Source organism: Scyliorhinus torazame, chromosome 4 (assembly GCF_047496885.1).
Source record: "Scyliorhinus torazame isolate Kashiwa2021f chromosome 4, sScyTor2.1, whole genome shotgun sequence".
NCBI lineage: Eukaryota > Metazoa > Chordata > Chondrichthyes > Carcharhiniformes > Scyliorhinidae > Scyliorhinus > Scyliorhinus torazame.
The window spans coordinates 135481086-135505154 of NC_092710.1; the positions used below are offsets into that span (position 1 = coordinate 135481086).

Consider the following 24069-nt stretch of genomic DNA (forward strand, 5'->3'; position numbering starts at 1 on the left):
ATGTTCATTTGCTCCAGCATCCCATAAGTGAAGCCTGGACTTGGGTTGGCAAACACCTCTAACTGGGGAACTCCACTGCAATATTGAAGATTGGAGCAACAGCATGTCATCATGAAGGGAGTAAGACATATCACCAAGGAACATTTTCCCATTGTTATTGCAAAGCAGAGGAAACCACTTATCTGTGGTTCAGAGGAGTGTACTAGCGTTATTGCTTGAGGAGCATGAATGGGGATAATTACAAACAATTGATTTAGATTAAAGGACTATGGACAAATTCTGAACAGACTGGGCTGAACCATTAGTTTCTAAGCATCAGGTCATCTAAGTCCAGCCAAGCGGAACAAAAAATAACCTGATACTTTTTAGACTTGTCTTCTGCAGAAAGAAAGCAATGTAGATTCTTCACAGGACATGGGAAATCTGTTTGAAATGATTGATCATAGCAGTCTTCCTTTTAGAAAGTCCACACCTTTCTTTCCCTCAATATTCAGGGAAAAGTAACGGTAGCATTTTCCAACGGGTTGCACACGATTATAAATAAATATTAAAAGTGGAAATTAATATGAAACTACATTCGTTTAAAATGGCTATCTTGTTCAGTTGACAGTCATTCACTTCGAAATGCAGCCTTTGTGAGCCACTGGTAACATAATGGGCTTTTATTAGATTGTTGTTCAGAGGAAGTGCAACTCTTGCATTAGAAAGCCTGTCGTATAGAGGGAAAAAATGCCTGAGTCCATTTGTAATTGAATTGTGTAAAAACAAATCAATATTTTTTTGACGTGTGCAGGTTTACTTTGCATGCCATGTCCAATCCAAGGGTTTTAAATTCAAAATAAAGTTTTGCTACGTGGGCCACACTAAATTAAAATCGAATTCTACAGTGTGTGTTTGTGGGAGGGGGATGCTTTATTTTTTTAAGAATGACAGCTCAGCTCCCACTCCACGCGGTGTATAAGGTAGATTCCGATCACCTGATCTGTCTCTATAGTTCTCTGATCTTATCTCATCCTGTTCGGATATCCTGAAGCTGATAACTGTATACTCAACCTATTTTCTAAATGGCTGTTGTGGAAAGGATCAAGATTAAGCCTGAGTTACCATAGTAACCTCCCCCCACCCCTCCCCCTTCCAGTTCACAGGCTATCAAAACAAGTTTTATGGATGAACTCTGGTCTGAGCAACTTGGCTGCAAAAATCTGCTCAACTCCAAGGTCAGTACAAATTGTTCAGACTTTCATGCATTGGTTAGTTAATGCAAATTCTCAGATTTGAGGACCCACGTTGACCACAAGAAAGGTGCGCACGTTCAGCCTGGCGAGGACGAATTGCCCATTTTGCGGTGTAGGTATACAGTTGAATAGTTCGCGCGGCCAGCATTGGCACTTAAACTTTTAAAAAAAATAATCCTCTTTTGTATTTGGTCGAACTCTCAAGCAATGAAAAAGAGCCCTTGGGATACCATGGCAACAAACAAGCCAGAAAATGCCCCCCCCCCCCCTTAATAGCTACTGGGGTGGCACTTGGTACAGGTTGTTGAATGTGGCAGTCACACAGGGGGTGGGGTATTTTTGGTTGCAAGCACGTTAGCCTTTTGATCTTTCCTTCCTATTCGGCTGGGGAAAGCAAAGTATTCCTTGGCGATTGGTCAGACTAATCCTCCTGCGCTCTGTCATCGGTTAATCATGTGAACAGATTAGAAGGGGGTTCTTTCTACTGGACAAGCTCCAGCTCTCTCTCAGCTGGGTCTGTGTTGCTGCTCTCTTGCAGTGTTCAGGAGTTTGAACTCGATGTAGCCTCCGGCGTATGTATGTATGTGTGGGGTGGTGGGCGGAGAGAGCGAAAAGAATTGTTTTCAAAATAAAGCAACGGACCCAATATTCAATACTTTTTTTTTGACTTTCCCTCCAAATAAACAGACTGGAGAATGTGGAAAATTAAGCATAAAGGACTCAAAGATTCTGACTCTGAGGATGACAAGCCGCAGGAAGTGTCGAAGGTAGAGTATTTTTCCCCTTTAATTGTGAACGGGTTTTGTTTCGGGAGCTGCGAGAGGAATGTCTTGCCGCATTCTCTCGGTTCTCCCGCGCACACAGCTCTCCAGTCCAAGCCCGTTATGTTTAGCTCAAAAGGGTCGTATGTTCTGTGAAGTGCCCGTTAACTTCACACACCCTGGCCTTCGTCGAAGTATGTTGTATTTATTTTTTCCCCATCCTGCAGTTACCCCGAAGCATTTTGTATGGATGCTTATGTAAGAGGGGGAAAGTTTTAAAAAAATAAATAAAGCCGAATTGAGTTCCCTGCCAGTTAAGCGACTGGACTCAGTCAGCCTGGGACCTCTTCCATGTCCGCACTCCCGGGACGAGCTACTCTTGGCCTGCCGGGGCGGATGGTGGTGGTGAGGGAGTGTTGTGCTGTAATGCTCAAGCGCATCTCCTAGCGAGCCGGTGGAAGACTGGGAGGGAGTGAGTGCCTGTCTGTGGAAGTCATTGCAGGTTACATTGTTCTCACTGGGATGGGAAGTCCAGCTGGGTAACAGGGGGCAGGAACAAAATTGAAGCGGGGAGGAATTGGATAAATGGTTTTCTTTTTTTTTTTAAATGAATGCCACTGTGTGTTAGAATGTGCCGAGTTTTTTTTAAAGTGCTTGGTTTTTCAGGGTTCAGGGCATATCTTAAGTTCCCATACAGATGAATATTCTCGCATCTGCACTTTTAAGTTGCTTCGCCCAAATTAACCCGAGAGCAAAGTCCATCAAAATAAAACAAAGATTTGCTACATTTGGCACTACTGTATGCCGCACTGCCTTTTATGGTCGGATTTCAGAGGACTTTTGTTTCAGTTCTTAGGAGATTGCATTGCCTTCTATCTGCACAGTAACATTTTTGGAATGTCTGTTCCATGACTTTTTTTTCAGAGTAAGGACCCATTGCTTCCAGAAGAGACTACAAGCTCCGTCTCTCAGCTTGCTACGAAGGTAGGAGACTGTTTTCACTCACTTGTCTACTTCGATGGATTGCTATGAAATTTTCCACATACTTGTTTTAAAACAGAAACAATTTTGGACCTAGAGCCAAATTTTATTCGAGCTAAACATTTTTAACTCTTATTACACTGCTGTCTAGCATAAACCGTGAAGAGGATAGATCAATGCATGCATTGCTGCTCATTGCATCAATGCTGTGTACGTTTGGTTATAATTATAATGTGCTGTTAGAGGGAACAATATTCTAAATTAGTAATGACTGGAGCAATATTATAAATTAATAATAGAACAGATCAACTGTGGCCCGTAGGTGCTTTCCTTAAAAATCCTTCATGCATTTTTCACATTATCATTTGTAGTTGTACAAGAATTGATTGCTTGCTACTTTACATTGATTGTCTCGCATTGTGTGCCACTGTCCATGTTTTGTGATCATTCTGACTGGGGCCAATTACTTTCTAGTTGAAGGTAGTCGGATACATCAAGCCCTGAGGAAATGTTGAATCATCTTTTCACTCTCGCATGATGTAGAGAATCTCCTCATTTTTCGACTCATGTAAATTTGCACACTATTGTTTGGGAAAGTATAGTATGGTCAGATACATATAGATTTGCTGCCTGATGCACCAATGAGTTATCTTTTTAATTAAATATACATTTTTAGCTCACTATTGTACATTCCCCATTTTAGGGAGCAAGCTTAATCTTTGGTTAGAGAAGTATTACGGTCCCAGACCAGACCCCAATCTCCTAGTAGCTAGGATATTGGACTAAAATTTGAATATTTTATTTTATGACTGGAAAATATGATTCACTCCAGGAGTGATTGCATAAAAAAGATAGGGCTTTGTTATTTCTAAAACTTTATTATGAATGTAATATTAAATATTTAGCTGAACACCTGAAAAGAACGGCTTACAATTGCCCATTAACACAAAAAATTCCCATTAGACAATCAGAAAAGAAACCTGCAGCTCTCAATCCAGCTTAAAAATCAGCAGGGCATGTAGTAATACTTGCTTTACAAACAGATTCTGGCTCTTGTTAGAACCCCTTCACACTCTGACTGAATATCTTCAAATAGCTGCTTCAACACTGTTGTTTCAGCCTCATCTTTGTCTTCAGACAAGACTGCTCTGTTTTAAAACTATTATTACTCTTGGTTGCACAGTAGCACAGTGGTTAGCACTGTTGCTTCAAAGCGCCAGGGACCCGGGTTCAATTCCCGGCTTGTGTCACTCTGTGCAGAGTCTGCATGTCCTCCCCGTGTCTACTTGGGTTTCTTCCCACAAGTCCCGAAAGACGTGCTCGTTAGGTGAGTTGGGCATTTTGAGTTCTCCCTCTGTGTACACGAACGGGTGCAGTAGTGTGGCGACTAGGGGATTTTCACTTGATTGCCGTGTAATTTAAGCCTACTTGTGACACTAATAAAAATTCTTATTATTACTTCAGCTCTCCTACTGGGAAAAAAACCTGTCTTTGTGTGTGGTCTAAAAAGAAAAGGGTTGCCAGATCAGATTTCACTTCCAAAACCTTTCTCCAAAACTCTCTTTCTATTACAGTTTTCTCCAAAACCGCCTTTCTCCATAGCTTCTCAAAATGTGTCTCCTTCCTTGGCTCCACCCAGCAATGGCTCCACCCAGCAATGACCTATCTCTCAAGCTAAAAAACAAATTCACTTTTCAGGGACTTGAAAGCACATTAATGTAAGCCTACTTGTGACAATAAAGATTATTAATTAAATTGCCCGGGTTTGTCCTGACACAAGAAGCAGTCTCAATCATCAGTAAAGTGATGGAAGGGGTAATCGACACGCTATCAAGCGATGCTACCTTAGCAATAACCTGCTCACTGACCCTCGGTTTTGGTTCCGTCATGGCCACTCTGTTGTGATCTCATTAAAGCCTTGCTTCCAACATGAAACGAACTAAACTCCAGCGGTGAGTGTTTGCCCTTTAAATCAAGACAGCATTTGACCGAGTATGGCATCAAGGGGCCCCAGTAAGTCAATGGGAATCCAAGGGTGACCTCCCTTTGTTCAGCAGGTCAGAAGTGGGATGTGCCATAATCAGTTTAGAACCATTCATGACTCTTCCGGTATTGAAGCAGTTCACATCCAAATGCAACAAGGCTTGGACTGAGACATGCCACACAAGTGCCAAGCAATGACCACAAAGAGATCACCCCCTTGACACTTCAATGGCATTACCTTTGCTGAACCCCCCTACTGAACTGGACTAGCCATGTGAATATTGTGACTACCAGGTCAACCCTGAAGCGCGTAGCTCACCATCTAACTCCTCAAAGCCTATGTCTATAAGGCACAAGTCAGGTGTGTAATGAAATACTGTCCACTTGCCTGGTTGAGTGCTGCTCCAACAATACTCAAGAAGCCTGACACCATCCAGGACAAAGAAACCCGCTTGATTGATGCCCCTTCCAGCACTATTTCCCCTCTCCGCCACTGACTGACAGTGGCAGCTACGTGTATGATCTACAAGATGCACTGCAGGTACTGACTCAACAAGGTTCCTTAGACATCACTTTCCAAATCCATGACTACTACCATCTAGAAGAGCAACAGATGCCTAGGAACGCTGCCAACTAGAGGTTCCCCTCCAAGTCACTCCCCATCCTGACTTGGAAATATATCACCCGTTCCTTGAATGTATATTGCTGGGTCAAAATCCTGAACTCCCTCTCGAACAGCACAGTGGATGTACCTACATCTTGGACTGCAACAGTTTAAGGAGGCAGCTCACCACCACCTTCTGAAAGGCAACTCTGGATGGGCAATAAATATTGGTCTAACCAGCACGCTCCCATCCCGTAAAGAAAGAAAAACTGGATTCAAATTCGACTCCAATTGTGAAGGTTGAAGATGAGCAAGCATTCTGCGCACTCACTACCTATGCCAGGGTCTAGCTGGCTGCTTTTTAAACTTATATTTTGGCTATGTTTCTTTAATCAGTTATAGAATCATAGAAAGATATAACACAGGAAGCCATTTAGCCTATCGTGCTTGTGCCAGCTCTTTGAATGAGTGGTCTAATTGGTCCCAGTTCTTTGCTCTTTCTCTATAACCTGGCTCCTTTTAAAACATTCATCCAATTTCCTTTTGCAAAGTTATTATTGTTTCAGGAAGTGGGTACTGGATTAAAGCAACATCTTTCCTCTAGTTGCCTCTGGTTAAATTGCCATTTACTTTAAAATGTTCTCGCATTGCAGACTCTGTTGCAACTGGAAACCATTTCTTATTAGCTCATCAAAATGCTGCAAGATTTTGAACAATTCATACAAATCTTCCCTGAACTGTCTTTGCTCTAAGGGGAACAACCCCAGTTCTTTGCTCAATTATGAACTAAAACCTTTCATCCATGGTGCTATTAAACCAAATCTCCTCTGCACCCTGCTAAAGCATTGGCACCCTGCCCAGATTGAGGCACCCAGAATTGGACATAGTGCTTGAACTGGGTCTTTTTTTATTTTAAAGTACCCAAATCATTTTTTCCCAATTAAAGTGCAATTTAGTGTGGCCAATCCAACTACCCTGCCCATCTTTGGGGAGTGAGACCCATACAGACATGGGGAGAATGTGCAAACTCCACATGGACAGTGACCCAGGCCCAGGATCGAACCTGGGTCCTCGGTGCCATGAGGCAGCATGAACTGAGAATTAATCTGTATTTTATAAAGGTTGAGCGTAACTTCCATTTTTATATAGTGTAGATCAATATTGGCACCAACCTGACAAAAGTGAAAGATTGCCCATTTATGTTCTGACCCTAAAAAGCAGGAAAAATCCACACCCTAATTTACCCCCCCCCCCCTCCCCCCAACACTCTTGCACTCAATCAGCAGCAAAATTATGAAAGCATTATCGAGAATGTTATCTAGCAACACTTGCTCAGCAATATTTGCTCATCGATGCTCAGTTTGGGATCTGTCAGGTCCACTTGCTCCAGACCTCATTATCTCGAGGGCAGTTACGGATGTGCAATAAATGCTGGCCTAACCAGCGAAGCCCACATCCCATAAAAACATCACCGGTTGGAGTGATACCTACCATGAAGGAAATTGGTTGTTGGTTAAATTGGTTGTTGGTTAATCATTCCAGGACATTACTGCAGCAATTCCTCAATGTAGTGTACTAGGCCTAACTCATCTTCAGCTTCACCAATGACCGTTCCTCATTTTAAGGTCAGAAATAATTGTTTAGTGTTTCTTGGTAGAACAGTGGTTAGTACTGTTACTTCACCGTGTCAGGGTCCCAGGTTCGATTCTCGGCTTGGTTCACTGTCTGTGCGGAGTCTGCGCGTTCTCCTCATGTATGTGTGGGTTTCCTCCGGGTGCTCCGGTTTCCTCCCACAAGTCCCAAAAGACGTGCTGTTAGGTAATTTGGACATTCTGAATTCTCCCTCTGTGTACCCGAACAGGTGCCGGAATGAGGCGACTAGGGGTTTTTCACAGTAACTTCATTGCAGTGTTAATGTAAGCCTACTTGTGACAATAAAGATTATTATAAAGAAGACCTGGATGACACTAAGGCTGATAAAGCTACCGTTTCCAACAAGAGAATCTAACCACTTTCCCTGGACAATCAATGAAATTGCCATCACTGAATTCCTCCAGGGTCAGCATCTTGGTGGTGACCAGTGATCAGAAACTGAACTGGACCAGCCACACACACATTGTGGCTATAAAAGCAGGTCAAACGTTGGATATTCTGGTGAGTAACTTGCTTCCTGACTCTCCTAACTCTCTCCACCATCTGCAAGGTACAAGTCGGGATTGTGAACTCCACTTGCATTAAGTCTATGGGTTAATGATTTACTCTTATACCCCTTGTGGTGGTTTTGGAATTTTTGGGTAACTTAGTTAAATAGATCTGTTGCCATCATACGTGTGGTGATCACTTCAAGCATTCAGTTGTAGCCTGATGATTTTCACAATCACTTCTGCACCAAACAAACCGAAGGGGCAACACATTTGGAACCAAGTGCTGCTTTTGACAACATTCATGGAGAGATGGTCTTCCTCATCATCCTTCAACTTTTCTATGATGTTCCTCTGAAGATAGTTATGTAACAATTTATATATAAAAAAAGAAATCTTGACAGATTGCACAATTACTCTTAAGCTTGCATCCAATGATTAACCCCCCCCCCCCCCCCCCCCACCCCCACCACCACCATTTGCAAAATAGCGCTGTAGGTCTGAGGATCGCTGATTCTGGACACACATGGTCTCCTCTCTGTACAGTGTGATCCTTCAGCCAGCAAGTTGGCTGCTTGTGTTCAGCAACCAATGTAAATAAACAAATGGTGCATACTTTCCACGACTTACTGCAAATCAGGACTTGAATGCTGCCACAGGAAAATGCTACTTGTGGCTTCTGCTGTAACCCAGTGAGAGAAATGTATTGGCTGGTGAGTAAGATAGGAAGCCATGTCAGACTCGTGCAAGGCTGGTGAGCTACATGTGCTTGCCCAAAATTACATGACTTAATATTGCGCAGTTTATTTGTCATAAGACTGAATTCTTTCTGATAGGATGCAGTTTGAGGGAAAAAAATAACTGAAATACTAATGATGTAAGTAGAGTACAGGTCTGTATTTTACACAAATCCAGTCTGAGACAGATTGATGTGGCTGTCATTGGCTCATTTCAAATTAAGCTGCACCTCTTGCTGGCTGACTGGAATAGCATTTATTAGTAGTGATGAGGAAGATGTTGCCTACCAACCCCATTATCAAGTAGAAGCCTGCTGGGAGGAAAATAATGGTGCGGAAGAATCAGACCATCAAAGTTAGGGCAGTATCATAGTGTCATCTTGAGATATCCCTGAACACCTCAGAGAGCCCAGTCTGCAAGAATCTGGGAGTGCGGGAGTAGAGATATGGAGGCAACCAGTCTGTTGTTCACCATTCAGAATGTCGATATGAGCATGTGCTCTGATTGGAGAGACCAACTTTGTGAAGATTTAAACAACCTGGAGGATCCACTTACCTTTGGCTAGAGAGAAAAATCTCTAGGATAACCCTCACTGTGTCTGGGGATTAGAGATTCACTAGATGTAAAATGGAAAAATAAGCAAGATGTTGGGAGCTGAGAATAGCTTTGGACTAAAGTATTCACTTGAGACAGAGTAAAGTATAACCATGTGGGAAGGATTTTCCGTCATTTTAGTATGGTGCATTTTCTGTAGTTTATAAGTTGCCTACTGGAATAGTATTTAGACAATGTTGCTTTTAGTTTGTTTGCTGCAGCAACAAACGTAACTTGAAATCTTGTCATGTGATTCTTCTAGTCTGTCACTGGAGTTCAAATATCTTTCTCAAGGTTATTGGTCCCCACAGCGATCTTAGCATGCTGCTTCCGTCAGGTTTCATTGGTAGGTTTGGCTGATGCGGGCCTCCTTGTCGCAATATTGGATCTCTTCTCACTGGGCTGACTAGCTTAGAATTGAGGCTATGGAGTGGTACAGATGTAATTTGCAACATCTCCAACACCCTTGTAGCTGAGATCAACACAAGTAAATGGACTTGGTGAATGTGCTTTATGGTTAACCAAATAAACTGAATCAACAAACAGGGATAAATTAAAATGCAGCTTGACAAATAATACGTCATCGCAGTAAACCGAATCTTAAGGAAGCTTAAAACACCAAGCAAAATTGAAGGAGTCAGTGAAAAGACTGCAGTTCCCATGGTGCCCACTGAGCATGAAAGCCAAGATGGTGCTGGTAGACAGTGTGCTCCCTTTCCAGGGACACCTGGCAGCGAATATGGTGGCCCCCTAAACGCCAAAAGGGAGTGCCGCCTAGAACAACTTGCATATATGTGGCCCACAGACTCCACAAGGCTGCAAAAGACTGGTGCATCTTGGGGAGTCCATGAACCAACACAGCCTATGCTTCTATGGGATTGCGTGCAACACCCTCCACCCCAGCTCCCCAATGGTGAGTGGGAGGACTCCCATGTAGTGAGCCCAACACTGGTCCTGTGCTGCTGGACGGCAACAAGCATGATAGGGCATGTCTGAACAGCAGGTGACTTGGTGGATGTGTGCATGCACGTGTATATATCTATCAATAGGGTCGAATAATAATGTTCTTTTTAATTGGTGTATTGACACTGCAGGGGTGGGATGAATGGGATTAATTTTATGCAACTCATTTATTTTTAAATAGTAATGTATCCCCTCATTCCTCTAGAAGAGTACTTTACTCAAAATCAATAATGCACTGGCCACTATATCACCTATTTCTGAATGTGGAATGCTGTCTGTTGCTGCTATCTCACTAGTAGTATCTACCAGTAGCGTTCATTCAGATTGTGGGTGGGGGAAGGGGAAGTTGTGTTGTGGGAATGAAGGGAACGATGGAGAGAGATTTGTGAACACACGGAGTGACTACATTAAAAAAACCCATTGTTTAAAAAAAAGCGAAGCTGTGATTGTTTTAATATAACTTTAAATGGCTAACATATTCAGAACAATATGTAGATCACCATTGGTATTAAAAACTGATAGCTGAGACCAACTGTGCAATCACTGCTGATGGGGGAGGGGGAATGGGACTGTGGGGCAGTAATGGAGGAGATTGACAATGAAGCTTTTCTGAAAGTGAAAGCTGGGGAGTGGGAGTGAAGGCTTGGAAGTGGGGTGGGGGGGGGGTGGAAAAGCAAGCACAACCTCAGTCATGTTGCGGTAGGGCTGGCAGATGTAACATCGTCCTACGCAGCTGGAGGAAAACGAGGTACAAACTCCTTACTTCAAATACAAAGACTTGGAAAATATCCTCATTTCAATTTTACTTCAATGTTGACAGTTGCCTGTGCCCATCCAAAATCTTGGCCTAAGTATTTAGACTCTCCATTACTCACCAGCATTGAATTCCCCCCTTCCTGCCTCCTTTGCCACTCCTCTCCAAGTGAAAAATGTGTTTGTGGCTCCTGGGCAGCTGCCACCAGAGGTGGGGATGAAAGTTGTTGAGATGTTGGATTTGATGAGACTTGGTTCCTTGAGCTGGAAGTAATTTATTTTTTTAGGGCCCCCTTATTTATTCATTCTACACAAGATACAGTGCTGTTTCACTTGGAAATCTCTGTGACGAGAACAAAAATTTGATCCGGAAGGAATACCAGGAAAGCCTCTCTCATATTGATCATTGCAATGCAGGAAATATGCTGATCCTGCAACCATCCAAGACAATGCATTACCTGTCTTACTGCAGCCCTACACTTTTATGACACTGGGTTATTTTTAAGGATAACACTAATGTCAGCAAATCGGCTGTAAACTACAGAATTAAAGAAATCATGGAGGATGCATTTATACATTCTCGAAAAAGCTGTCTCATCAAGGGAGCACATACTTGTTAAAGCTGCCAGTACTGGGCTTGGCAAAGCTTGGGCAGTATCCAGCACAATGGTGCCAATTGGTTCATTGAAATAGAGAGATGAGTGTCATATTGCAACTTCCCATTTCTCGGGAGAGCAAAAGAGATGGCCCTCTCCACTCTACCACCGACTTATCCTTTGCACCTGGTTACGGCATTGATGTCAGAATGCGTAACTGCTGCTGGGTCGTTCTTTGGGAAGCCTGTGCTGCAAAGACATAATGTAGGAGAGGAGTGGTGAACACGATGGGCTGGAAGAAATTGTGGAAGATGAGGAGGTTGAAGTCCTGGGCTTCCCTCTGCCATCGTCCTCCTTCCAAAGAGGTGAGCTCTCAAATAGTGGGTGCAACTAGGATCCTGCCCTCACTGTTAAATTTAACTGGATGGGCATTGCTCTGGAGACTAACCCATTCTATATCCTTGAAATCACAATGTGGAAAATGTTGGCAGGAGACGAGTGTCAATGTCCAGTGTTTTTTTTTAAACATTTCTTTTCAAAGTGAACGTCCCTTTCCTATTATTGAGCAAGGGTGAAAATGAATAAATGGTCAAATGTAAATAATGACTGGGCTGAAAGCTCAGAAAGCAAATTAATGCAAAATGGTTGAATGCTGGGAAACATGCCAAAGAGTTTGATGGCTACAATCATGATGTGCCAGAAATCCAATCCATTAGAGACAAATGTGATTCAACCCAGGTAGCGGAAATAAAACAAAAAAATGTTGAAAAATATCTGACAGACCTGAAAAGTTGTAAGATTTTAGTTCCTTTTGATGTACGAGTTGCAAATGTAAATGTTACATTCGTGCTCAGTGCATTTACAATGAGAAATGATTTGCAAAAGACTATTTTTAAATGTTCAATCATCACTGGAGTGACGCAGCAATCTGCTTTGTTGGGAAAGGTGCATTGAAAGTTCAAGTTACATTGAAAGTTCAAGTTGCAATCCTAATGTTTTAACAGTTTTATTTGTCCATTCCAACGTGGGCTAATAATTATAAGAATTGGCCAAATACTGTACTTTTTTGTCCCACTTGGTTTTGTACTGAGTGCCTTATTTGACTGTAAAGTTAAATTTTATCAAGTCATGCCTTTCTTTACTTAGTGACTTACGAAGCAGAGGCACAATACAATTCTCACACTTGAATTTGCAGGTGCTTTGGACCATTAAATCTTTCAAACTAGTAGAAATAAATGCACCAGTGCAATATTTTATCCAGATTGCTGTACTTATAAGATTTTATTGTTAATGTTCCGGTATGTTTATTATAGATGTGGGAAAAGTTAGCTTTTACTCAAGAAACTAACTATTAATTGAATGTTTCATGCATGCTGTATTTTTTTAAAGCAGTCTGTGATGCTTGTACTTTAAATATTAAGTGGTCACTGTTTATGATGGTGCAAAGCTCAAGGTTTCCAAGGTTAAGTTGGCCAGGTGGTGGTTGGTTGCGTTGAATAAAAATGGGGCAAAATGAGTGTGTGAGTTTTGGTCCTGTACTTTTGGTGATTCTGAACTTGTGTAGTTCATTTAATTTAGTAATTTGTAGACCGGCACATCTTCAAGTATTAACAACATTTTGAAAAAAATCTTAAAGTTTTATTGTACTTTCACAAAATTAGGGGTTAAAATGGAGGTTGTTCTCTTTGCTCGATACAAAATGAAAGGATGTTGTTTGACCGTTTCAAAAGCTTTGTGTCAAAAGAAAATTGGAATAAATGCTGCCATTCTGGTTCTTATGTTTCACGTTCTGGAAAAGACACCTAAACTCGGTGTGGCACTTCACACTCTTGGTATAGCATCTCATTCGGTGAAAGGACTGACCAAATCGCCCAAAGGAACGATTACGTTTCAAGAGATTGTCAACGGATGGCTTCATGAAAAGAGCACAGTACTTCCTAATGGGCTGATTCCAGTTGCTGCACAAGTGCGGTTCTGTTTTGCTTCTCTCTTTCTGGTTCAGCGTAGTTTATTTGTAAACTAATCCAGAGGTATAGTTGTCACTTTGCACATTCTGCAATCAGAGCATGATTGGTCTGCACATGCTTCATTATGGCAGAGATTAAAGGCATGGGTTTTCAGTTCATGGGAACCTCGGCCTGTTTATGGAGATTGTGGTCAACCATTTCCACAAGTAAAGATATGGGGGAAACCTGTAGATAATTTAGAGTTCAAAATTATTAGGATTATTATTCAGATGATAGCAAAGCATAAGTAGCCATTTTGTTATAGTCAAGCAGATAAGTGTTCAGATTATATTTTTAACATCCATTGAAACAAAATAAATAAGCGATCAAAGATTTTTTTTTTTTTGTCATGACTGATCCTTTCGCGAACTAAATCCATCTTGGAGGAATTAATACTTGTTTTCGGGCCATTGTCCATAGTGTCCCACTGCATCTGGCCCCTGAGCAATATTAGCTGGTTCACAGGTGCTCTTGGTAATGAGTGGATCTGTGTGTCTGTAAGCAAGGTTTTTCTTTTTTTTTTTTTAAAGTGGGATTTCCCAGATGTCTTCTGGTCAAGTCGTGTTAATAAAGAACCATCATATATATCCAGCTTTTATTACATTAAAGGTTGATCTACCTAATTCTTCAAAAAACAGATCTGCTGTTACATGGTCACAGGACAAACTGTAGCAAAGAATGTTTGGTTAATTGACATCAGTGGTCCCTTTGGTGGACTATCCGTTGACGCCCCAAATGTAATTTCCTCTGACAATGAAATGGTGACTGTATTTCCAGAGCAATGACGGTGGGTTGTCAGCATTCTTAAAATGCTAAGATGTAACAGCAACTTCCAGCATCTGCACACAAGTAGCTAAACATGGAGATCAGAAGGCGATGGCCTTGGTTGCCCTGCTGCCTGTACCCTGTATGCTTCACCTGATGCCAGTGTGTATGTAGTTACATTGTGTACCCTGTGTTGCCCTATTATGTATTTTCTTTAATTTTCTTTTATTTTCATGTACTTGATCTATTGAGCTGCTTGCAGGAAAATACTTTTCACTGTACCTCGGTACACGTGACAATAAACAAAATCTAAATCCAATATCTCACTGAGTGATTCACAGTTAGATATACATAAAGGGCATGAATTGTGGAGCTTGCCCACGAAACGTTCCAGAAAGTTACTGGGTGTCCATTCAAGTATAGGTAAATTATTAACGCGATGCATCTTAATTACTACCAACCAACCTTAACTGTACAGAAATATACAATTTAGGAGTGTGGAAGATCATTGCTTCACACATTAATTATTGCTGCAAATCTTTTAAATTTTTTGGATCTTTTATCTTTCGAGTTCAATTCTATTTTCTGTCCCCCTCTTTTACTTTTTGCATAAGTTTGAGCATTGAATGAAAATATTCTGCCTTTATATTTGTCTCGGTAAAGATTCTTTCATCTGATTGACTTAACACACATTGTTACCTATACAGGTCCTGACCCAGATCTCTTGTGGAGTGCATGTTGCTGAAATTGATTTTCAATTACCACAAGTTGAAGCGCAAAAGTATTTTGAATAGCGAATGCTACTAATCTCAAAATGCAGGGTTACATAACGTATACAATATTTCATCCACCCTCCTCTTACTCACCTCCCAATTCCAGTCATTAGTGAATTTTTCTTCTGCAATAATTGGCTTTCTAATGAAAAAATGTGGTTGTTCTGTGCATTTTTGACTTTGTCAAGGGAGGAGCTGTTTTTTTTTTTTTGCCCGTTACTTGTTTTGGCTTGTCAAATTACTAATTGAACAATTTTGGGGCTGTTTAAATTAATTGCAGCTGTAAGTGCTATCAGATTTTTTTTAACTAAGGACGTTTTCATTAAATGTTACTGAATATCGAAATGAAATGCATAAATATGATGAGGTGAATTGACCCCAAATCTTAAAAGCATAACTTTTCATTTTGGGATCTGTTGGCCAGAAGGCTAGTTCGATCATGAAGGTGCTATCTTTTTGCCCCTCGCCTGAGGTATGGGGCCTTCAGGTTAAATCACCACCAGTCAGCACCCCCCCAACCTCAAAAGTGGAAAGCAGCTTTCAGTCCTTGGACTAGGGCGACTTTCATTCTTCAATTTGTCAGTCTGGTACAACACATCATTACCGCTTGATTATCCACTCTGTGAAACGGTCAACTCCTTGTATTATGGATGCCTGGTCAGCCTACTAGAATGGCTAAGATACTGAACCAGATATGTATTGTTTTAAGTTTTAATGCGGTGCGGAAAGATCAATTCGTTCCAGGAGGGATGATACAAGAAATAGGGCTTAAAACAAACTTTATTAAACTTTACTTCAGTTCTAACACCAACAGATTACATGTGGTTTCTATTAGTTCCTGTTAAACAACACATTCAACAAATATACAGCTCTCATTCCACTGCCTGAGCAGACAAAGATGGTACTTGTATTTACGAAGCAATTCTCTGTAAGTCAAATTCTTTTGGAACCCTTTTCGAAACTCTGTATCTGGAGCAGCTTCCTTCATGACCTCTCTGGATGCCCTTTTCAGCCTTCTGCTAAAGCATTTTCCTATCTCCCTTCTCCCCAAGCTGCGTCCACCCCTCAAACAAAGGTACTCCCCTGAGGTGGTCAGACTTGAATCCCTTTATCATTATTTTATTTTGTTTGGTTGCACACTCCTGTTGATACAAAAGAACAGGGCTCTGCCATTCATATGCAGCTAACCTTATTTTGATGGGCAAATAGGTCATCAGACTCTCTGATGGGCTGATTGCTGGTCAAACAAGGTTGCCTGAATGACAATGGATCTTGAGTGGATCATCCTGGATCAACGCATCCTGTGTATTCCCACTAACGAGGTTAAGTCTGAATGTGGCAAGATAACTTGTGGGTGTATATTTTTAACTCTGCTAGCATTAGTCTTTTCCTTCTGTCTATTTAACTCCTAAATTGCCTGCTACACCTTGAGGCCCCATTTCCGGGCCCAAGTTCTTGATATATCTCCCCAGCATGACATTAGACTTTGCAGTAGTCTATCCATAGCCTCTTTCTGCTTCACTCTGCTGTATCTAATTTCTTGGAATATTTGTTAAATGGAGCAAAATGTATCGGTGAAAATATCGATCCCACCTTTTGCAAAATTGTAATTTTAGTAATTCAACCTCTGCTAGAGATGTTCTGTCTAATTTTATGGGCATAGTATATATTACTTTAAATGTGTCTGCAATGTCCCTTTTAACCTGTAGTAACAGATGTAATAAATAGCTTAAAGTTTGTAGATTTGAGGGCACATCAGTAGCCAGAGCAGTGGCACCATGGTTGGCCCTGCTGTACAGATGAAGGTGGGACAAGGCATAACAGAGCAATACTAATTGGGGATTCGATAGGGGCACAGATAGGCACTTCTGTTGTTGTGAAAGAGTCTCCAGGATGGTGTGTTGCCTCCCCAGTGCCAGGGTCATGAATGTCTCTGAGCAGGTACAGGACATCCTCAAACAGGAGGGCAAACAGGCAGATGGCATTGTCCACTCTGGTACAAATTACATAGGCAGGAAGAGCAGCATGGTCCTGTAAAGACATTACATGGAGTTTGGTAGTAAGCTGAAAAGCAGCACCTCATGCCACATGCTAGTGAGGCGAGGAACAGAGAGAGATACTACAGTTGAACAGGTGGCTCAAGAGCTGGTGTAGGAGGAAGAGCTTCAGATATGTGGATCATTGGGATGCCTTCCAGGGAAGGTGGGACCTATACAAGCAGAAGGGTTGCACCTAAACTGGAGGAGCACCAATATCTTGCCGGGAGGTTTGCTAATGTGATTTAGGAGGGTTTAAAATAGTATGGCAGGGTGGTGGGAACCAAAGCAGCAGGCCAGCAAGTGTAGAGACTGGGGAAGCAAGTGTAGAGACTGGGGAAGAGCCTGAAACTATGACAAATATAGCTAAGAGGAAGAGAATGCAGCAGGAAGTCGCTGATCTTTGTCCCTGGAGAGTGTTTGCTTCAACACAAGAAGCATAACATGTAAGAAGAATGAACTCAAGAGCATGCATTAATGTGGGGAATTATGATATTGTTGCTATTACAGGGGCATGGTTAAGGGAGGGACAGGACTGGAAGCATAACATTCCGGGATATCGATGTTTTAGGCGAGACCGAGGGGGTTGCAGAAAGGGCGGGGGAGTTGCATTATTGGTTAGAGAGCATATCACAGCTGTGATGGGGTAGGATATCTTGGAGGGATCCTGCAGTGAAGCATTATGGGTAGAGCTCACTAATAGAACGGTGCAATCACAATGTTGGGGTTGTACTATAGGCCTCCCAACAGCAAACGGGGTACAGAAGACAGATATGTAGTCAGATTCTGGAAAGATGTGAAAATAGCAGGGCTGTGGTGTGTGATTTTAATTTCCCCCCCTATTGATTGGGACTTCTTTGTGCCAGAGGTTCGGATGGAGAGCAATTCATTTTGTGTCCCCCAGAGGGTTTTTTGAAACAGTATGTTGATTGTCCAACCAGGGAGGGGAGCGGGGGCCTTACTGGACTTGGCATTGGGGACTGAGCCCAGCCAGATGACCAGAGTTTCAGTCTGGGAACATTTTGGGAATAGCGATCATAATTCCATAAGTTTTTGAATACTCATGGATAAGGATGAGTGGCCTTCGAGTGAGAGTGCTAAATTTGGAGAAAGCTAACTACAACAAAATTTGGCAAGAGCTGGAGAATGTGGATTGGAAGCGGCTGTTTAAGGGTAAATCCCCATTTGATACCTGGGAGTCTTTTCGAGAACAGTTGATTTGGAGTGCAGGACAGGCATGTCCCTGTGAAAATGAAGGACAGAAATGGCAGAATTAGGGAACCATGGATGACAGGGGAAACTAGTTAAAAATAAAAAAGAAGCATCCACAAGGTCTAGGCAACATAAATCAGACAAAGCTTTTGAAGAATATAGAGAAAGTAGGAGCAAACTCAAACGCGGAGTTAGGAGGACTAAAAGAGGCAATGAAATATCATTAGCAAGCAAGGTCAAGGAAAATCCCAAGGTCTTTTATACATGTGGGAGGAAGAAGGTAGCTCGGGAAAGAGTCGGCCCACTCGAAGACAAAGGTGGGAAGTTATGCGTGGAGTCAGAGGAAGTGAGTGAGATCCTTAATGAGCACTCAGCAATGGTATTCACCAACGAGAGGGACATGACGGACGTTGCGGTTAGGGATTGGTGTGAGAATACTCTAGGACATGTGAGCATAATGAAGGAGGAAGTGTTGGATATCTTAAAATGCATTAAGATAGACCAGTCCCCTGGGCTGGATGGGGTATATCCCAGGTTACTGCGGGGCCTTAGATGACTTTACATCATCTTTGACAACAGGCAAGGTTCCAGATGACGATCGAATAGCCAATGTTGTCCCTTTTGTGAAAGAAGGGAAGCAGGGATAATCCAAGTAATTATAAGCCCTTGAGCCTGATGTCAGTGGTGGGGAACCTATTGGAGAAGATAGAGGGACAGGATTTATTCACATTTGTAAGCAAATGGAATTGTTGGTGATAGAAACCTTAATCCAACATTGTTAATGATAGAAAACCCTAACCCAACATGATTTTGTGCAGGGAGGGTCATGTCTTACCAACTTTTGTTGAGGTGGCAAATTAATTGATGAATGAAAGGCTGTGGATGGCATCTACATTGACATTATAATATAATCTTTATTGTCACTAGTAGGCTTACATTAACACTACAATGAAGTTACTGTGAAAAGCCCCGAGTCGCCACATTCCGGCCCCTGTTCGGGTCCAAAGAGGGGGAATTTAGAATGTCCAAATTACCTAACAGCACGTCTTTCGGGACTTGTGGAGGAAACCGGAGCACCCGGAGGAAACCCATGCAGACAATGGGAGAACATGCAGACTCCACACAGACCCAAGCCGGGAATCAAAACGGGGACTCTGGAGCTGCGACGCAGCAGTGCTAACTACTGTGCTGCCCACTGACAAGGTCCCTCATGGCTGACTGGTACAAAAGGCACAGCAGCATGGGATTCAGGGTGTGCTAGCTAGATGAATAAAGAACTTGTTTGGCAACAGGAGACCGGGAGTAACAATGGAAGGGAGTTTTTCAGAATGGAGATCTGTAACTAGTCGTGTTCCACAGGAAATCAGTGCTGGGAACACTGTAATATATATAAATGATCTGGAGGAAAATGTAAATGGTCTGATTAGCAAGTTTTCAGATGACACCAAGATAGGTGGAGTTGTAGATAGTGAAAAGGACTGTCAGAGAATACCACAGAATATAGATAGATTGGAGAGTTGGGCTGAGAAATGGCAGATGGAGTTCAATCCGGGCAAATGTGAGGTGATGCATTTTGGAAGATCAAATTCAGTGTGAATTATACAGTAAATGGCAGAACCCTTAAGAGCATTGACTGAGGGATCTGGGCGTTCAGATCCATAGTTCCATGAAAGTGGCAATGCAGGTGGATAAGGTACTCAAGAAGGCAAACTACATGCTTGCCTTTACTGGTCGAGGCATTGAGTACAAGAGTTGGCAGGTCATGTTACAGTTGTATAAAACTTTTAGTTTGCTCACAATTGGAATATTATGTGCAGTTCTGGTCACCACACTCCGAGAAGGACGTGGCTGCTTTGGAGAGAGTGCAAATAAGGTTTACTAGGATGTGACCAGGTCTGGAGGGTGTTAACTGGGAGGAGAGGTTGAATGAACTCTGTTTTCATTGGAAAGACTGAAGCTAAGGAGAGATCTGATGACAAAATTACAAAGTAGAGACCGGGTGAATAATCAAGCTTTTTCCCAGGGTGGAAGACTCAATTCCAAGGGGGCACAGATTCAAGGTGAGAGTGGTAAAGTTTTGGGGAGATGTGAGGGAAAGTTTTTCACGCAGAGGTTAGTGGGTGCCTGGAACATGTTGCCAGTGGAGGTGGTGGAGGGAGGCACGATAGCAACGTTTAAGATGTATGTTGACAGACACATGAATGGGCGGGGAATGGAGGCTACAGACCGTTTGGGCAATAAATAGTGCGTAAAATAAGGAATCTGGATCGGCGCAGGCTTGGTGGGCCGAAAGGGCCTGTTCCTGTGCTGTAATGTTCTTTGTTATTCCATATATCACTAGGTCATGACTTGGCAAACAGTATTAGAATTCATTATTTTCTCTCTTGGAAGGTGGTAAGAGGAAAATATAGTGTCATGTGAGAGTGCTTTCAAGAACTGGATGTTTAAGCAATGTACCTTTAAGTGATGTCATAGTGTGGGTGGAGCTCAGCTCAGTTCAGTCATTTTGCAGGTTTTTAGTTTCAGTTTGAAAAGTGCCTGGTTGTTTTTGCTGAGAGCAGTTTAAAAGTGCCTGGCTGTTTTGCTGGAGCTTTGCCATTCTACAGAAAATATATATATATCCTTTAACCTGATGTGATACTGTTTAAAGGTGTTAAGTCTCTTGGAAGTTTGAAGGAACATTTTAAGGAATTATTTACTGTTGCAATATTTTCTGAGTTATCTTTGAAGTAAGGGGTGTTCAGAGATCCAATGTTTATTTAAGGTGTTAAGTTGAGTTCATGGAATAAACAGAGTTTTGTGTTTAAAAACCCATGTGTCCATAATTGTAATATCACACCTAGGGAAAAAGCCGTGTGTTAGGAAAAGCAACAAATACATTAAAGGGCGAGGTTGGTTGAATTCCATGATACATTTTGGGTTTCTGAAAACACCTTGCCCATAACAATTGGGGGTTCGAGGGGGATAAAAGTCTATCTATTGGATTGGCTTTTGTGAACTTAGACAGTGAAGGATTGTTGCTTTTCCGGTGTGGTATTTTAGTTTAAGTGGGGAGAGTGTTGTGAACAATGGCTCTTTCAGAGGCTCAGAAGATTTTTGGGGTGGAGAATGTTAAACGTAGCACTTTACGGACAGAAATGAAATGCAGACTGTTAGATTTGGCAAGAACATTGCAGTTAACATTACCTGACAAAATGCGAAAAGATGAGGTAATTATGGCGGTGGTTAAGCATTTAAAGTTGCCTGAGATAGAATTTGACTCATTGGAAATGGCAAAAATTCAGTTGCAAATTAAACAAATGGAACATGAAAAAGAATTAAAGCGGCTGGCATACGACAGTGAGAGAGAGGAAAGAGAGAGAGAGAGGAAAAAGAAAAGGAGAGAGAAGAAAGGAGAAAAGAAAGAATAGCCCTAGCAGAAGAAAAATAAATGGAAATACAGATCGGGGAAAAGGATAAAGAGAGGGAGTTTGAACTTCAGAAAATGGTCATGAAACTTGACAATCAGTTAAAATTGGCAGACGTAAAAGGAAACGTACAGTTGGATGATAGTGATGAGGATAGTGAGAAAGAGCGTCATAGTCGAAGGCTTGGTGGGAATCTATTTAAATATGTCCAAGCATTGCGAAGGTTTGACAAGAAGGAAGTGGAAGCCTTTATCATTTCATTTGAGAAGGTAGCTAAATAAATTAAATGGCCACAGGACATGTGGGTGTTACTGATTCAAACAAAGCTGGTAGGTAGAGCTAGTGAAGTGTTTGCATCACTATGGAGGAGGTATCTGGGATGTATGAGGAGGTGAAGAAATCCACCTTAAGTGCATATGAGCGAGAGCCTGAAGCTTACAGACAAAGGTTCAGAAATTTAAGGAAATAATTTTGTCAAACATACATGGAGTTTGAAAGGCTAAAACAGAGTGATTTTGATTGGTGGATAAGGGGTTTGAAAATAGACCAAACGTATGAAGCTCTCAGAGAAATTATACTTTTGGAGGAGTTTAAAAATTCAATTCCTGATGGAGTGAGAACTCGTGGAAGAGCAGAGGGTTAAAACTGCGAGATGAGCAGCGGAAATGGCAGATGATTATGAATTTGTTCATAAATCAAAGATTGGTTTCCGACATCAGTTACAGCCGGTGAGGGATAGAAACTGGGGTCATGAGAAATACCCAAGTGGTAAAGGTAAAGGTGATCTGATGGGAGACAATATAAAGAGTGTACCTCAGATTAAAAAAGAAATCCAGGAGGGTGGAAAATAAATGAAAAGTTTCAGATGTTTTCACTGTAATAAATTAGGCCATGTAAAGTCACAGTGTTGGTGGTTGAAGAAAAGCACTGGGAAGGCTGATGTGGTAAAACAGGATAAGACAGTGGGGTTTGTTAGTGGTAAAGGAAAGCCCAAGGGAAGCGAAGGAGGTGCAAACGATTGTACACGCTGTTCAAGAAGTAATTGTTAAGAAGGTGCCACATGTATTTAAAGAATTTATTTGTGTGGGTAAAGTTTACTCGTGTATCAGGAGGAGCAAGTAAAGAAGTCACAAGTTTAAGAGATACAGGGGCTAGTCAATCTTTAAAGGTAAGAGATGAGGAATTATGTAGTTTAGGAAGAATGTTGCCCGAAAAGGTGGTGATATGTGGAATTCAGGGTGAGAGGAGTAACGTTCAATTATATAAGGTAAGGTTGGAAAGTCCAGTGAAGAGTGGTGAAGTGGTAGTAGGAGTAATAGATAAACTGTATTCCTGGACAAGATAGTTTATCTTGGGTAATGATATAGCTGGATCGCAGGTGGGAGTGATGCCTACTGTGGTTGATAAGCCAGTGGAAAATCAGACAACTGAAGTGTTGAATGACGAGTATCCTGGGATTTTTCCGGATCGTGTAGTAACAAGGTCGCAAAGTCACAGGTTAAGACAAGAGGAGAAATCAAAGAGTGAAGATGAAGTTGAAGTGCAATTATCAGAAACTATTTTTGATCAGATGGTTGAACAAGAACAGGTGGAAGATGAGGCGGATATTTTTAGTTCAGGAAAATTGGTGGAGTTACAACAGAAAGATGTTGAAATAAAACGGATATGTCAGAAAGCATATGCGGAAGAGGAATCTGAGAGTATACCAGAGAGCTATTACTGTAAAAATGATGTCTAGATGAGAAAATGGAGACCTGTACATATGCAGGTGGATGAAAAGTGGGCAGAAGTTCATCAAGTAGTATTGCCGGTAGGGTATAGAAAGGAGGTGTTGCGAGTTGCACATGAGGTACCAGTGGGAGGTCATTTGGGAATAAGGAAAACTCAAGCTAAAATCCAGAAACATTTTTATTGGCCTGGACTACATAAAGATGTAGTTAAATTTTGTCAATCATGTCACACATGTCAAGTGATGGGGAAACCTCAAGCAGTGATAAAACCAACGCCCTTAATACCCATTCCAGCATTTGAGGAACCTTTTAAAAGGGTCCTAATTGATTGCGTAGGACCGCTTCCTAAAACAAAAAGTGGGAATCAATATCTTTTGACTATAATGGATGTATCTACTAGGTTTCCAGAAACCATTCCAGTGCATAATATTACAGCTAAAAGGATTGTGGAGGAGTTACTTAAATTCTTTACTAGATATGGACTACCCACAGAAATTCAGACGGATCAAGGAATGAATTTTACTTCAAAGTTATTCAAAGAAATTATGGATAGCTTAGGAATAAAACAATTTAAATCAATTGCATACCATCCAGAATCGCAGGGAGCGTTAGAAAGGTGGCATCAGACATTAAAGACAATGTTGAGGACGTATTGTCAAGATTATCCAGAGGATTGGGATAAAGGAATCCCATTCGTATTGTTTGCAATTAGGGATGCACTTAATGAGTCTACCAAATTTAGTCCTATTGAACTAATTTTTGGTCTTGAGGTAACTTAAATTGATTAGGTG

At 41.7% G+C, this 24069-nt stretch overlaps 1 protein-coding gene across 5 annotated transcripts in view; it reads left to right on the top strand.

The window, feature by feature from the left end:
* Positions 1–1148: 1148 nt before the first annotated feature.
* LOC140410497 (testis development-related protein-like) overlaps positions 1149–24069 on the top strand; it is an 89450-nt gene continuing 66529 nt past the window's right edge. The window contains exons 1-3 of one of the 5 annotated variants that reach the window (XM_072498641.1): positions 1149–1217; positions 1923–2002; positions 2921–2980. In XM_072498641.1, the coding sequence (XP_072354742.1) occupies positions 1164–1217; positions 1923–2002; positions 2921–2980 (194 nt within the window). In that variant the 5' untranslated portion in view covers positions 1149–1163. Of the gene's footprint in view, positions 1218–1592; positions 1816–1922; positions 2003–2920; positions 2981–24069 lie in introns of those variants that run through there. The other 4 variants (XM_072498640.1, XM_072498642.1, XM_072498639.1 and 1 more) reach the window with 4 other exon arrangements.